This window comes from Danio aesculapii, chromosome 22 (genome assembly GCF_903798145.1).
Source record: "Danio aesculapii chromosome 22, fDanAes4.1, whole genome shotgun sequence".
Taxonomy (NCBI): domain Eukaryota; kingdom Metazoa; phylum Chordata; class Actinopteri; order Cypriniformes; family Danionidae; genus Danio; species Danio aesculapii.
The window spans coordinates 10,808,192-10,825,993 of NC_079456.1; the positions used below are offsets into that span (position 1 = coordinate 10,808,192).

Consider the following 17,802-nt stretch of genomic DNA (forward strand, 5'->3'; position numbering starts at 1 on the left):
ATTTGTTGCATCTGCCCTCCCCCTTGATGTTGCTATAAGTTGGTATAGGCGGGCTGAACCAAAGGAGAGGGAAAGTCTCCTCTGTGCGAGTTTCTGAGCCCTTTACCAATAAAGACGGACAAGATATATGTAAGTATAGTTTAATAACAAAATATGTTGTTCATTGTGACTGTTTAACACAATTTTATGGAAAACATATACCTATTGCTAAATATTATTGTCTGAAGCGTAAAATTTTTGCGTTTTTCTCCCGTTGCAGGATTATAATACAGTAAAATTACGTTTAACTGTCAAGTGGCCTTTTTAGCTGTTTTTGAATCCCTTGCCAAGTAATTTAACTGGAATTACAAGTTTTAAGCATGCCTTTTCTCTGTCATTCTGTTCCAAAAGAAAGTTTTGAAAGTTATGTTAATTTGCACATGCCTGAGTTGTATTCAAGCAGGATTTGACAAGAAACAATTATCTGCCATTCTCCTTTTTGTTATCCATGTTTCGTATTCAAATTCACAATCAACAGTTCCCTTTTTCACCTCATTCATTATGCTGATGTCTGCAGATCACCCGCAAACTGACACTTAAAGCTCATTTTATTCATGTGAATAGACTGATGTGAATACACCTTTCTAGTTTATGTCATAGTCTGCTATTAACATTGCTTAAATGCTATTTTGTAAACACCCTATATTTCTACAGTGTTTATTTATTTACATTCTTCTTGTAAATCCATGTCTTTTTTATTTTGCGGATAAGAATAAACGTAGGCTATAGATGTGTAAAAACATCCTGACAAAACAGAAACCTAATGCGAATTTTAATTATAAAAAAACTAATAGTGTAAGCTAACCAAGACTTACTTATATATATATATATATATATATATATATATATATATATATATATATATATATATACATATATATATATATATATATATATATATATATATATATATATATATATATATATATATACACTATGTGCCCACATTTGTAAGCTTTTTCATATAAAAATGACTTAACTCAATAAATGTAAATTTAACTAATTTATCTTGAATTGTACATACCTACTGTACATATAGAATGCTCAGCATATATAAGTGCACCCCTCACAAATCTATCTTTTACATTCATATTTTTAATAGGAAGCTATACAATATTATATTTGTGCATATACATTATTAGTCAGTACTGAAGCCAAATCTGGAGCTTATCTAACAAAATAACTTGCGATAACGGTCACAAAACTAGTACGCCCAAATTAACATGTTATGGAAAAATATTAAATACAATTTTTTTAAAAAGAGGAAAAATCAAGAGAAGCAAAAAAGATAAATTTTGTTGAAATTTTGTAGGTTGGATTTATTTATTTATTTATTTATTTATTATTGCAATATTTTGCTTTGTATTATGTTTCAATTTATAAATATGTTTGGTGACTAAAATATTATTTTAATAAATATATGTTTAATTAATCTGTTATGTTTAAATGCACCAAAATACATTGCTTGTAATTATTTTAATATCTATCTGCATACCTGTGATTATTAAACTATTATTAGCAACCTGTACATATATTCATCTATTGTAAATATCTGTTCATAGGTAATAAAACTAGTATATAATGTATATATCCTGCACTTACTGCTGTATTGCACTCCTAGTTAGACCTAAACTGCATTTCATTGCTTTGTACTTGTACATGTGTAATGACAATAAAGTTTAATCTAATCTAAATAAATTCAGTAAGCGGACTTTCTAATGAGTGAACATTTAACAGATGCATACATTTTTACCCAAATAACATTTCTTTATTATTGATTCTGACCTATTTGCTCCTCCCACCACACAATTAATCTTCTTCAGAGAAGCTCCTCCCACTGCTGTTCGCCTATAAATACTGGAATATTCTCATCAGTCTACAAGTGGAGGGAGAAAACACAGAGAGAATGAGTGATCCAGAAGCCTGCATAATGGACCAAGAAGACCTAAGCGGTAGGTGTTTATTCTTGACTCTACATTTATGATGTTATAAAATTTCAAGCAGCTATTAGATTTAGGGTTTGTGATTTAAAAAGTAAGATTCATTACATAAGGGACATTTTCAATGGCCTTGTTAAATAAAAAGGAATCTGATGAGTCTATATTATGATTAAAATAGCATCTGAGTGGTTAACTATTTTGGTTCACATTTTTTAAATTATGTTGCAAAATTTTACATAGTTTATAAATTACATGATTTTATAGGCATCTAGTAATAAAGATGGAATATTTAAAATTTAAAAAGATATCAAAATTACTTTGCCAGAATGTTTTTCTGTAATTGGATCTTAAATGTGGAAAGTTTAAAATGGCCTGATAGTTCACTATAAGTGTCTGAGTTGGCTTACTTAAATGGAAATTACAGCCACCAATTGCTTATGTTTTAAAGACATCTTATAAATGTCCAAATATAGATTTATTGACTAAAACTAGGCTAAATTTGGGCTGTGACTTTCAACTTTTATCCAAAAATTAGTCGAAAAAATGGACTAGTCAAAAAGAAAGATTAGACAGACTTTACAGGAAGCCTTACAAAGCTTGCCGAGCATTGGGGCGGACTTAGTGATTTGGGGGCCCAAAGCAGTTTCAGGTATGGGGCATTGAAACTCAAAAAACTTTCTTTCTCTAGATATTTTTTTTACTGTAGATTCCTCTTTTTTTTTTTTGTAAATAAACTGCATGTTAAAATATATAAAGTAGAACCTCTATCTACTTAATGTAAAATTTAATTAAAATTACATAAAGTTCCACTATTCATGGGGCCCCAGGTTTTGAAAAGAAGTAATAACCCTAATGGTTATAGAAAGATTTACAACATATGATGGTAAATTCATTTTTTTTAAAAAAAGCTACAGTTGAAGTCCAAATTATTAAACCCCCTTTGATTTCTTTTTCTTTTAAAAATATTTCCCAAATTATGTTTTACAGACCAAGGAAATTTTCACAGTGTGTCTGATAATATTTTTTCTTCTGGAGAAAGTGTTATTTGTTTTATTTCAGCTAGAATAAAAGCAGTTTTAATTTTATAAAAAACATTTTAAGGGCAATATTATTAGCCACTTTAAGCTATATTTTTTGATTTGTTTACAGATTAAACCATCATTATACAATAACTTGCCTAATTACCCTAACCTGCCTAGGTTGTCATGGATTGGTCAGGCTCTCACGACCCCCACTCACGAAGATCACCATCACCTGACTTCTAATGAGCACACAGCTGCATCACATTCACGAGCACCAGATAAAAGCACAGCACTCCAGTCGCTCATTGTCCGGGCTCGTCTCGACGAAAGCGGACAACTGAGCGACCACTCAGCGTAGTCATCCTCAGCTAAACAAACGATTTACTTACCTGTTCTCTTTGTATTCCTCCTAGTCTTCCTGGTCCTCCCGAATCGTCCTGTCTTCCAGTCCTTCCAAGTCTGTGTCATCCTCTGTCAGCTGTATCTGGTGTGTGCTGTCCATCCTCGTGTATTCCTGTTACCCAGCCACGGAGGAAAAGACCCCAACATCATTCCTGATCCCCCTGGCTATCCTTCATGTGCTCCTTGTTGTCATTCAATAAACACCCTAACGTTTCCTTACCTCTGTCTCCTGTCCGCTTCATAACAGAAGCCCGGACCCATAACGACGACAACATGAGCACCCTCGATCACTTTCAAGAGCTGGTGGACCAGTTGAAGCGGATTCTACAGCCACCAGCTCCACTTTCCAACGCACCACCAGCACCGAGCACTTCCGCCTCCACAGTTTCTTCTTCGGCCCTTCCTTCCAGTCCCATGGCCCGACCAGCGCCCTACTCAGGCGGAGCGGGGGAGTGCAATGGTTTTCTGTTACAATGTTCCCTCATATTCGAAATGCAACCTTCTCTATATCCCACAGATAAGTCAAAGATCGCCTACATCGTATCACTACTCTCTGGACCTGCACTTAAATGGGCTGAGACGATCTGGAACCAAGCCGGGCCGGTCATGAATTCCATCACTACCTTCACGGAGTATTTCAAAGAGGTGTTTGGACGTTCTGATGGGGAAGTAGCCGCTGGAGAGCAGCTGTATCATCTAAAGCAAGGTACTCTATCTACACAGGAATATGCTCTCCGGTTTCGCACTCTAGCAGCTGCAAGTGGATGGAATGAGAGATCGTTGTTGACCACGTACCGGCTCGGCTTGGAACCCACTCTCCGAATCCAGCTGGCCACATTAGATGATACAATGGGTCTGGAGAGATTCATCCAACATTCTCTCCGATGTTCCGATCGTCTCCGTTCCTATCAACAGGACACCATCACCCCCTCGTCTGCACTCCTCCAATCGCCTGAGTCAACAGCCTCTCCAGAACCAGAACCCATGATAATAGAGTCTGGAAGACTGACATCAGCGGAACGACAGAGGAGGCTGACCCGGGGTCTGTGTCTATACTGCGGTGTCAGTGGACACACCCGTATGGAGTGTCCCCTTCGTCCCATTCGGACTTCAGTGAGTGTATTCAGTACGAATATTGAACAATGTAAACCACTTACTACCACCGTACAAATAACTACTGCCTCTATTTCTCTCCTTGTCACAGCCCTCATCGACTCCGGGTCAGCAGGGAACTTCATCTCCCAATCCCTCTGTCGTCAACTCCACCTCCGTACTGAGGCGTCCTCGCATATATACCAGATACAACCGATAACCCAGTGCACTCGATCTTCGACCCGTATCCATCGACAATGCGAAGACATCCTTCTTCAAGTGGGGCTGTTACATCAAGAGAGGATTCAATTTCTGGTTCTGGAGGGTGCAAATATGGACATCATTCTAGGGCGCCCGTGGCTGGTGAAGCACGATCCCATCATCTCTTGGGGCACAGGAGAGATAAAGAAATGGGGATCTGGATGTACACCTACCTGTTTTCCAAATCTCCCTCTTCAAGGTCGGAACCCCATTTCTTTGTTTGCAACATCGGTCGAGAGCCCTCCTGAGAAGCAGTCTATCCACATTCCTAAGGAGTACAGCTCCTTTCATGATGTCTTCTGCCCCAAGAGAGCTTCCCAGCTACCGCCGCATCGGCCATGGGACTGCGCGATCGACCTAGTTCCAGATGCCCAGTTGCCAAGAGGTAGGATCTACCCGCTCTCGCTTCCAGAGAATCAGGCAATGGAAGATTACATAAGGGAGGCTCTGAGTCAGGGGTACATACGTCACTCAAAATCACCAGCCGCCTCAAGCTTCTTCTTTGTGGCCAAGAAGGACGGAGGGCTGCGTCCATGCATCGACTACAGGGTCATAAATAACGGTACAGTAAAATACCGATATCCCCTTCCTCTGGTACCAGCCGCTTTGGAACAGCTCCGAGAAGCTAAAGTCTTCACTAAATTGGACCTCCGCAGCGCGTATAATCTGATAAGAATACGTGAGGGGGACCAATGGAAGACAGCATTCGTGACCCCTACTGGCCACTATGAATATGAGGTCATGCCTTACGGTCTGGTCAACGCCCCCTCCGTATTCCAAAACTTCATTCATGAAGTCCTCCGGGAGTTTCTTCACCACTTTGTAATAGTGTACATAGATGACATCCTCATTTACTCCCGGAGTGAGGCCGAACATCGCCAACACGTTGCGGAGGTCCTACACACATTGAGAGAACATCACCTCTACCTCAAAGCGGAGAAATGCTCATTCCACCAGAAGTCGATTCATTTCTTGGGATACATCATTGATCAAACCGGTATACGTATGGATGGGAAGAAAATTGAGGCTGTTCTATCCTGGTCAGAACCCACTTCCATTAAGGAGCTCCAGAGGTTTCTTGGGTTTGCTAACTTTTATAGACGGTTTATCAAGGACTACAGCAGGATTACATCACCTCTCACTAATCTCCTCAAGGGTAAACCCAAAGGACTGGAGTGGACCAAAGAAGCAGCCGCAGCCTTCCGCCTTCTTAAGAAGGAGTTCACAAGGGCCCCACTCCTGACTCATCCTGACCCAAATCTTCCTTTCGTGGTGGAAGTGGACGCATCCACCACCGGCGTCGGGGCAGTATTATCTCAACATCATGATACACCGCCCCGACTGCATCCCTGTGCCTATTTCTCTCGGAAGTTGAGCCCGGCGGAGCAGAATTACAGCATAGGAGACAGGGAGCTGCTAGCAATCAAGCTAGCCTTGGAGGAGTGGCGTCACTGGTTGGAGGGAGCCAAACATCCGTTCCAGGTGATCACAGATCACAAAAACCTCCAATATATCAAAGAGGCCAAGAGACTATGTCCACGTCAAGCCAGATGGTCACTTTTCTTCTCACGTTTTGATTTCTCCATTTCCTATCGTCCAGGACCCAAGAATCTAAGAGCAGACGCTCTCTCTCGTTTACACGAGTATCACTGATCTCCCTTCGTCAGAAGGTAATACCTGTATTCTAGTCATAGTAGATAGATTCTCAAAGTTTGTCAAACTAATCCCTCTGAAAGGTCTTCCCACAGCCTTTGAAACAGCCGACAATATCTTTAATCAAGTCTTCAGGTCATTTGGTATTCCAGAAGATATTGTGTCGGACAGAGGTCCACAGTTCATCTCACGTCTATGGAAAGCCTTCTTCAAGCTCCTAGGTGTGGCCGTCAGCCTCTCTTCTGGATATCATCCCCAAACCAACGGGCAGACAGAGAGGAAGATTCAGGAGGTGGGACGGTTCCTGAGGACCTTCTGCAGTGGTCACCAGAGCTCCTGGAGCCAGTATTTGGGCTGGGCAGAATATGCCCAAAATTCACTGCGGCAACCCTCCACCGGACTCACGCCATTCCAGTGCGTCCTGGGCTTCCAACCACCGCTCTTTCCCTGGGATGGCGAACCATCTGATGTCCCCGCAGTGGATCACTGGTTCCGGGAGAGCGAGAGAGTCTGGGACGAGGCTCATCAACATCTGCAGAGGGCAGTCCGTCGAAGCAAGGTAACCGCCGATAGAAGAAGGTCTGAAGAACCCAGATACACACCCGGACAAAAGGTGTGGCTATCCACCCGGGACATACGCATGCGACTGCCCTCTCGCAAGTTAAGTCCCCGATTTGTTGGTCCCTTCACCATCGTGGAACAGGTTAACCCCGTCACCTACAAACTACAATTACCCTCTCACTACCGTATTCACCCTACATTCCACGTATCACTCCTGAAACCCTATCACGATCCTGTTCTTCCCTCCACAGAGCCTGACCACGAAGAGGAACCCCCTCCTCCACTGCTCCTAGAAGAAGGAGCCGTCTACGCAGTGAAGGAGATCTTGCGTTCCCGACGTCGTGGTGGCCAGTTGGAGTACCTGGTGGACTGGGAAGGGTACGGCCCCGAAGAAAGGACATGGGTTCCCAGAGCTGATATTCTCGATCCTAGTCTCATGGTGGAGTTTCATGAGAGCCACCCTGAGTTCCCAGCGCCTAGAGGCAGAGGGAGACCACCACGGCGTCGGAGGTGTCGGCCCTCAGGAGCGGGCCCTGGGGAGGGGGGTACTGTCATGGATTGGTCAGGCTCTCACGACCCCCACTCACGAAGATCACCATCACCTGACTTCTAATGAGCACACAGCTGCATCACATTCACGAGCACCAGATAAAAGCACAGCACTCCAGTCGCTCATTGTCCGGGCTCGTCTCGACGAAAGCGGACAACTGAGCGACCACTCAGCGTAGTCATCCTCAGCTAAACAAACGATTTACTTACCTGTTCTCTTTGTATTCCTCCTAGTCTTCCTGGTCCTCCCGAATCGTCCTGTCTTCCAGTCCTTCCAAGTCTGTGTCATCCTCTGTCAGCTGTATCTGGTGTGTGCTGTCCATCCTCGTGTATTCCTGTTACCCAGCCACGGAGGAAAAGACCCCAACATCATTCCTGATCCCCCTGGCTATCCTTCATGTGCTCCTTGTTGTCATTCAATAAACACCCTAACGTTTCCTTACCTCTGTCTCCTGTCCGCTTCATAACATAGGTAACCCAATTAACCTAGTTAAGCCTTTAAATGTCACTTTAAGCTGTATAGAAGTGTCTTGAAAAATATCTAGTCAAATATTATTCACTGTCATCATGGCAAACATAAAATAAATCAGTTATTAGAAATGAGTTAATAAAACTATTATGATTAGAAATGTGCTGAAAAAAAATCTCCTCTCCGTTGAACAAAAACTGGGGGAAAAATAAATAGGGGGGCTAATAATTCAGGTCGTTTAATAATTATGACATAAAACTGTATATGATTAATTTAGGCTTCTTAGCATTGTTTGTGGCCCCCTAATTCCCCGGGGTCCTAAGCGGCTGCTTACCTTGCTTATTGGTTCCCCCATGTATAGTTTCTGTTGATACATTTTTACTACTTCTCTTTGTTTTAAATGATTTAATCATGAAGGTGTATTATTTTCATTGTAGATCTGATGGAAGAGAGTGAAGAAATGAGTGAAGTGGAAAAGAAACAACGTCATGTCAAAACACCAAAAACATCTCAGACTAAAAGTGCCCAAAAGTCTTTTAAGTGTCCTCAGTGTGGGAGGAAATTTTCACGAAAAGGAGGCCTTAATGCTCATGTGAAAACCCACACTGGAGAGAAACCATTCTCATGCGATGAGTGTGGGAAGAGTTTTTCGACTAACAGATCCATTAAAGACACATGATAATTCACTCCGGAGAGAAGCCGCACACATGTGATCAATGCGGTAAAAGTTTTGGACTTGCAAGTAGTCTTAAATCCCATGCGAGACTTCATTCTGAAGAAAAACCGTTCAAGTGTGATCAATGCGGAGACAGTTTTCGTTGGTCATCAAGCCTGAGGGACCACCAGAAAATTCATGCCAAGAAAGAGACTCACGTGTGCTCTTTGTGCGGAAAGAGTTTTGCTCAATTGATTCTTTTAAGAAAACACCAGAAAAGACACGAAGTAAAGAACTTCATGTGTTTTGATTGTGGGAAGACCTTTGTTAGGAATGCTGAACTGAAACAGCACCAGAGAGTTCACACTGGAGAAAAACCCTACAAGTGTTCACACTGCGACAAGAGATTCAGTAATGGATCGTCTAAGATAGTACATGAGAGGATCCACACTGGAGAAAAGCCATACTCGTGTGATCAATGTGGGCACACATTTAGACAAACGCACGCCCTTGAGGCTCACAAGCGAATCCACACGGGAGAGAAATCGTACACTTGCGATCAATGTGGGAAGAGTTTCACCCAAAAAGCAAGCCTCAGAATTCACATGAAATTTCATAATGCAGAGAAACCGCACACATGCGATCAATGCGGGAAGAGTTTCACACTTAAAATAACCCTTAATGATCACATGAATATCCACACCGGAGAGAAGCCGCACACGTGTGATCAGTGCGGGAAGAGTTTCAGAAAGTTGAGCATGCTTAAATTACATCTGGCTTGCCATTCTGAAATCAGACCATATCGCTGTGAGAAGTGCGGCAAAGACTTTACTTGGGAATCATGCCTGAAGAACCACCTGAAAACTCATTCAGAGGAGAAGCCTCATAAGTGCTCCGTGTGTGGTATAGGTTTCCGCCTGGCAAACGCTTTACTATCACACCAGAAAAGACACACTGGTGTAAAGAATCACATGTGCTTCGAATGTGGGAAGACCTTTTTTACAGAGAATGAACTGAAGCTGCACCAGAGAGTTCACACTGGAGGAGAGCTCTACAAGTGTTTACACTGCGATATGACATTCAAGCGGTTAGATGGTGTGAAAAACCACGAAAAGACCCACACTGTGAGGAGCGATCCATCTGAAAGCTCAGGAGAGGATTAACAAGACCATTGATAGCTGTCTGCCCTTCATGTGGGAAGAGTTTCTCTTCTGTTTAAGTCAAACATTAAAAAAACATTGTTTGAAAATCACATTGAACTTTAAAATATGTCAAATTATGTTCATAAAAGCTGCATGTTTTGCATGATCGTTAACCGAACTACCATCCATAGTTGTTTCAAGTGTAAGATTCAGACCAACTCAAAGATGATCTTCCCCCAATATAACGATTTCTATAAAGCTTATGCTTTTATAATATTAGTAGCCTATTAGATAACCAAGATTATTTCTCATTATGAAGTAGAAAATGATTGTATGTTTACCTCACGAAACTGGAAAAGGCCTCACGTTTTTACCAGGATATGTCTCTGAATTATTTTTTTTTCTTTTTCTTTTTTGTTGTGGTTGAAATATCTACATCTTGTCCTCTTCCCTTGAGGTGTTTTGTTTATCTTTTATGCCAATAAAGAACAGGCTGTTTTTACATTTACTCTTCACTTATATTTTTCACCATGTAATCATTATTAAAAGCATTTGTTGTTCATTGTACCCACAAATGTATATTTTCCAGAGATTGAAACTATTTCTTTCACAATTACAGCAATACCTTTCAGCCAAATCATTCAGAATAAGTCGCGGCTTTGAGATAACCTTTTAAATTTAAAATTGATGAATAAGGTTGAATAAATGATCCAATTAGGCATGGGCTGGTATAAGATTCTGACGATATGACAACCTTAGATAAAAATATCACAGTTCCAGGTATTGTTATTTCTGCTCTAAAATATATTCTTTTTAAATATCTGGGTAAAAAACTAAAACTTCCCCCATTAAACAATATATTTTATTTTGAGAAACATTTAAAGCATTTTTGAATGGTAAACATGTCAGGTTAAATAATTCAAATGAGTGATTGATTTTGCTGTCATTCTTAGTTTCAAAAACAGATTTATTTACAATTTAAAACAGCATTTTTTAAATGTATTTTCTGCTGGAGATACTGCTTTCCTTAAAAACTAAAAAAAAAAAAAAAACCTTGGTATAGGAATGGTATAGCAGAAAATGTTGGTGGTTTGAAAACGGTTATCGTCCCATGCCTAAATTCAATTAAAATGTTTATAATCGCCAAAGTAGCACTAGCGTACGAACTGTGAACTGATCAACTCGATAAATTTGAGCTAACTCACCTCAGAAGCCCCAAGGTTTCAACGTGCCAAATGTTATTTTACAAACAAAAACAAATTTTTTAGACAGCAATCAGATTTTCTGTGTTTAATCCATCTTTGTTGCTTTTGGGGGTTTAATTGGCCATTTTCAGGTGATTTACAGATGTGTAAACGAGCTGTTTGACAGGTTTCTGACCAAACAGAATCACCAGTTAATATCCTGTGTTTTTAAAGGGTTTCTGGTAAAAGCAGATTAGTTCCCCAATTAAAACGTGAATTTCTGCAGTGCTGAGACACTTTTGTAAAAAAACTACAGATAAAATAAGCTTTACCAATCTAAATAAAGTCTAATTGGATTATGTACTGATAATATTGATCAACATGATATGAAATAAACTTTTTCACTCACCTGCAAATTTGGATTCTAATTAAGGTGGGCTACTAGCAGCAAGAACTTAAAAACAAAATATCAAAAATACTTATTTTTAAATATTTCTTTTAATTATATTTGTAGTTAATTCTGATTTCGAATAACCAAATTACTCTCAGCTTTCACAAGTCAGTCATTGTTCACAGGCACAAACTTATTTGCGATGGCCTTTATTTCATTAATTTCAATACTTAAAAACAAAAAAATATAAATATAATGAAAATCTTGACCCGAAATAGGCTTTTATAATGAAAGTTATAGTACTCCAATACATAATTTCATGATTATTAAAATGTATTCTGCATCAGTACTGGGTTTTCATAGGTTTAATTTAAAATAAATAAATACATAAAAATAAATACATGAACAGGGACTAAATTTCAATAAGAAAAGTGAAATACTAATAGTTTAGTGGTCTTACCTTTTACACTGTCAATAAAAATAATGACAAAAAAATTACTGTGATATTTTTCATATACAGTCAGGTCCATAAATATCAACACAATTCTAACATTTTTGGCTCTGGATAACACCAACACAATAGATTTGAAATTAAACGAACAAGATGTGCATTCACTGCAGACTGTCAGCTTTAATTTGAGGGTATTTACATCCAAATCATGTTAACGGTGTAGGAATTACAACAGTTTGCATTTGTGCCTCCCACTTGTTAAGGGACCAAAAGTAATGGGACAGAATAATAATCATAAATCAAACTTTCACTTTTTAATAGTTGGTTGCAAATCCTTTGCAGTAAATTACAGCCTGAAGTCTGGAACGCATAGACATCACCAGATGCTCGGCTTCATACCTGGTGATGCTTGCTGGTCAATTATCAAAATTATTAACTCTAGGCAGAATCACATGAAAATGTACAGGATCAGAACTCAAAACTACTTACTGTGCTTTCAGACATGCACGTTTTTTATGACCGTACAGAGAAGTAGAATAAGTGAACCTTTTCCCACATAAATTACACTGGTATGGCTGTTCTCCAGAGTGGCTCTTCTCGTGTATTTTCAGATATTGTGACTTTTTGAATCTTTTGTCACAGTGTGAACATTTATAAGGTCTTTCTGTAGAGTGAACTGACCGGTGAGCATTTACGGCTTTATATGTCATGAAAGTCTTCCCACACTCAGAGCAAATATGATCCTTCACACCGCTGTGCCTTTTCTGGTGTGATTTTAATGCACTAATAAAACGAAAACCCCTTCCACAAAAGTAACACACATGTGGCCTCTCATCTGTATGAATTTTTAGGTGGTCCCTCAAGAAATCTGGCCTAAAAAACCTTTTATCGCACTGGTTGCATTTATAAACTCTTTCTCTAGAATGACTAAGCAGATGCGCTTTAAAAACATCGTATCTTCTGAAACTTTTCCCACACTGATCACATTTGTGCAGATTCTCTCCGGTGTGGAGTTTCATGTGATTAGCAAGGCTGTCCTTTCTGGCAAAACTCGCCTCGCAACGATCACATGTGAACGGCTTCTCTCCGGTGTGGATTGTGCTGTGTATGCCTAGACCTCCTTTACTTCTAAAACTCTTCCCGCACTGATCACACGTGTACGGCTGTGTTCCAGTGTGGCTCTTCTCATGTATTTTCACATATATTGACCGTTTGAATCTTTTGTCACAGTATGAACACTTATAAGGCGTTTCTGTAGTGTGAACGGTCTGGTGATTTTTTAAACCACTATTTGTATAAAAGGTCTTGCCACACTCGGAGCAAACATGATCCCTTAAACCTCTGTGCCTTTTCTGATGTATGTTTAAATCACCTGTTTTACGAAAGCTCTTCCCACATAAATCACATGTGCGCGCTTTCTTTCTAATATGAGTTAAGATTTGTGTGTTAAGATCTCCCTTATTTGTGAAAGTCCCATCACAATCGTTCACTGTATCCTCAGTGTGGATTTTCATGTTATCCTCAAGGGCTTCTTCTTCTGTGGGACTCTTCTCACATTGTTCAGATGTGTGTGGCTTCATTTCTCTATGAATCTTCATGTGAAGTTTAAGACTTTCCTCACACGAGAAAGTCTTTGTACACTGAAGGCATGTGAAAGACGGATTGTCTTTTCCTTTCAATGAAGGATGTTTCAGTTTTTCTGCAGTTTGGATGTCATTTTTCTTTCCCCTTTTAGTCGGTTCTTCCTTCTCTTTGTTTTTATTTAGCAGGTCTAAAATGAAAGTAAAAAAGATTTAAAAGAAAAACATCATAGATAAATTAAAAAAAAAAGAGAAATGCAAAAGAAATGCAAAAGGAAACAACATCAGACAATGCCTTAACTCATTCTATGACAACTTCATATCATTTGTGTATTTTACTTTCATTTTTCCTGCTTCACAGTGCCTGATTTCAATCAGTCATGTTAACTTTAGGACTTGGGGGAGGTTGTTAGTCAGAAGAGATTGTAATGCTACACAAGTGAATGTTTAAATTACTGAGGGATATTGTACACAGAGTTATTCTGTACACAGAGTAAAGCAGTTGATGTAAATCACAGGTAAAAGTTCACCTCTACTATGACTAACTGAGTGCTCGCTTCAATCTCATGAGTAGTGTCTTGTTCAGGCATCTATGCCATGTCCACTAATTTACATTTTGTAGTATACATGGAATAAAAATATCTATTATGGTTGACAATTTATTCCACGGTAATGATGTATACCACCATACTGCCCATCCCTAATGTGCATGAACATTAAATCTAACTGTGTGTGTGCAAGACACTAGACTGGGTGAAAAACATCGGTCTACAGATTTGGCCAGGAGATGTTCTCTTTGTTGCGACAATTGTTGACAGTTTTTAGCTACTGTGATGTACACACACAACAACATGACTGCCTCTTATGGGTTATTATGAGCCTCTATTGCCTTCGCTTTTAAGTAGAGAAGTTTTTCTATGGAGTAAAATATTAAAAAAATATCTTGTTTCCATGACAATAAAAGATTTTTTAATTGATGCTTAATGGTTTCTACTACCAAACAGAACTGTTTAAGGCAGTGCTTAACCCTGTTCCTGGAGATATACCTTTCTACAGAGTTAAGCTTCAACCCTGATCAAACAAATCTAAACTAATTAGGTAGCTCCAGAAAGATCACTTGGTAAATAAATACAGGCGTGTTTAATTAAGGTTGCAGCTAAACTCTGCAGCAAAGTACATCTCTAGGAGCAGGGTTGAGCACACCTGGTTTAAGGGATTTTATCTAACAACCTTAAAGTCGTCATGAAGTCAAAATGTACTTTTCTTATTTTTACAGGTACAGTTGAAGTCAGAATTATTAGCCCCTCTTTGATTTTTGATTTTTTTTCTTTTTTAAATATTTCCCAAATGATGTTTAACAAAGTAAGGAAATTTTCACAGTATGTCTGATAATATTTTTTCTTCTAGTGAAAGTCTTATTTGTTTTATTTCGGCTAGAATAAAAACAGTTTTTAATTTTTTAACACCATTTTAAGGACAAAATTATTAGCCACTTTAAGCAATTTTTTTTGATAGTCTACAGACCAAACCATCATTATACAATGACTTGCCTAATAGGGTATATGCCGAGCTAGTGTTTTTCCCATACTGATAAACTACCGGTGACCTATTACTGTGATTTTTCCCCCCAATTTATACAGTTCCTTTTACAGCATCGATGTTGTAATGTAATTAAAATACATTCAGTTAAACTTTGGCATTCATTCAGTTGTTCAAGCGTAAAACAAGACAAAAAGCTGTTTACTTGCACGCGCCTGTCAGAATCGGCAGGATAGCGCAGAAGCTCCATTGAATATACTGGGGTAAAATAAATTTTATAAAGACATGGCGGGGGAAAATGTAATTTAATGCAGTGCTTCTTGTACTATCTGAGACCCACTTTATAACGGATATCACTCAGCCAGTGGAAATCGCTGATTTTTAAAGAAAACAGACCTTAAATGCGCCGATTTTTGTATTGGCATACAATTGACCGGAAGCGCTTAACCCAGGTTACTGGCAAATTCAAAGTCCTATTAGTATGCTTCGGCATATAACCTATTACCCTAACCTGCCTAATCTAGTTAAGCCTTTAAATGTCACTTTAAGCTGTATAGAAGTGTCTTGAAAAATATCTAGTAAAATATTATTTACTGTCATCATGGCAAAGATAAAATAAATCAGTTATTAGAAATGAGTTATTAACACTATTATGTTTAGAAATGTGCTGAAAAAATCTTCTCTCCGTTAAATAGAAATTGGAGAAAAAAATAAACAGTAGTAAATATAGAAAATATAGTAGTGCTTGTTATAAACCATGTATCTGTGCACTTCATTATTTTGTAAACATTAATTTGCCCTCATAATTTTCTTATCAATTTCAATAATCTTCCCCCTCAAAACGACTTTTCTTTACTTCCAGTCACATGGTCTGCCTTTAGGGCGGGGATATTAGCACATGTCTCACTTCTACCCTGCCTTTGCAGGAGGCAGTGGTTTAAACAAATATGTTACACTTTATTTAAAATGTAGCTTCTTGTATTCATCATCATCGAGCTTCTGAAAACATTTCGCACCAGAGTATGCCATTGGTACTACCAGTATTCAAAAAAGCCCAGAGAAAAAGAATCAGGAATAATCACCAACCTGTTTGTTCTTCAACATCTTCCACTTTTATTGTGCAGGATTCTGGATCACTCATATTCACACTGTTCCCTCATAAACTATACGTCACTTGCTGGTTGATGGTGATATTTCATCACTTACAGATAATCAATGTAATATGAGCTTCACTGAAGGAGAATTGCTGTGTGGTCGGAGGAGGAAATCTGCGAAAATAAAACATAAATCAGTTATTAACTTTATAACAATGTGAAGATTGGCTCCTGTCTGTGAACCATTTTTTTTTTTTTTTTTTTGCAGTTAAAAAATTAATGACACAATACATAAACTGCAGATACAGTCGACAGTAAAATCTGCTGAGAATTTTTGACTTACCTGTTGTTTTATTTGCTGTTAAATAATCTAATATTTCAGCAGATTCACCCCCAGTGTAGGATGTAGATCCTGATCCAGACTAATAAATACACCACATTGACTTCATCATTGATAGTCTTGTGTTCTGAAAATATAACACTGACGTGAAAACACAAACATCAAGCTTGGTCTACGTTAATGAATTTAACATTAATTCCTCAGCTATTTGAGGTGTCTAGTTCAGTTAGCATGCGCCTGAAAAGGCGCTAATATAGCACTACCTGATGACAACAATACAGAAATATCCCTGTAACATAATATTTCAACAAGAATGTTTAACCAAATGTACAAAGATGTGAAAATTGATTACCTCAAACTCTGAAGACTCAGCGTTGGGTTGCGCTGGTGATTGTCACGGCTACTTCTCCTTTTGTTTCATGGCGGCAGACGCCAGATGTATAAGTACATTAGCGCCACCTATCGCTAGATACGTTTAAACGCATTGAAACAATCAGCGCGTGCCTAAATTACTTGCACTGCATATTTGATTAATATAAACCTGAAAGTTAAGAAAAACTGTGACATTAATTTTTAAACGCTAACAAAGGAGACAAAAAGTTACATTGTTAATGTTATAGTTATTGTACTTTTACCATTAAAAACAGTAAAACAATAGCTATTGTAATAAAACCATGCTTGATTTAGTAACCTATAATACAAACAGCATAAAATACTTTTTTGTAGAAATTTACCTTTGTAAACGATAAATTTTTAACAATTTACCCACATAAAAACTACTATAGTAATTTCTAGTAAACACTAGTGTTTTGGAACCATTCTAACTATCATGAACTGTAATGCTTTATGTAGTATACAGGGTTTCTGCAAGTTTCTAGTCGAATTTAGGACTTTTTAAGACCTTTTTAAGACCATTATAAATGAAATTTTTGACTTATTCAGGGCTAATGATTATTTCTAATGGTCCAGTTTTGCCAATGGATTTTTAATTTTTTTGCAATTACATAAATAATCAAAAACATTTATTTGTTGGCTTTTGGTCTAAATTGATTGAGTATAACTTCTATTCAACCTAATGCATTTCTGTTATAAACCTTAAGTTTCATGCCTATTTATATACATTACGTCTACTCCCCCTTATTTCTGTAAATATTTTTTTGTATGAATGGAAGACAACGTAAAGGGATATATTGCTCTGTTATCATCATGAGGAAATTGTGTAATTGTTATTAGTTTTCTTTCCCTGATTTTATTAAGATGGATTGTTGGTGACTGGATGGATGCCGGCCCGATTGGGTAGCTTTACTCGGACAGGGGAAAATTAAGACCTGTTTAAAATGATTTAAGACATTCAGCACAATATTTCAGTTAATTTAAGACTTTATAAGGTCTAAAACCTTAAAGACCCCACGGAAACCCTAAGTGTACTTTAGCTTTT

The 17,802-nt window shown here is 38.4% G+C and overlaps 1 protein-coding gene and 1 pseudogene across 1 annotated transcript; one reads left to right on the forward strand and one right to left on the reverse strand.

Moving 5' to 3' along the window:
- The first annotated feature begins 68 nt into the window (after positions 1-68).
- On the forward strand, positions 69-10,302 carry LOC130216399 (zinc finger protein 664-like; annotated as a pseudogene).
- A 1,669-nt stretch (positions 10,303-11,971) lies between these two features.
- si:dkey-253d23.9 (uncharacterized protein LOC100034448 homolog) lies at positions 11,972-16,894 on the reverse strand. Its single transcript, XM_056448294.1, has 4 exons — positions 16,717-16,894; positions 16,368-16,491; positions 16,017-16,198; positions 11,972-13,582 (listed from the first exon to the last, which is right to left on the reverse strand). Exons 3-4 carry the CDS (start codon positions 16,069-16,071, stop codon positions 12,297-12,299), a joined length of 1,341 nt encoding a protein of 446 aa, XP_056304269.1. The 5' UTR covers positions 16,072-16,198; positions 16,368-16,491; positions 16,717-16,894; the 3' UTR covers positions 11,972-12,296.
- Between the last annotated feature and the right edge of the window lie 908 nt (positions 16,895-17,802).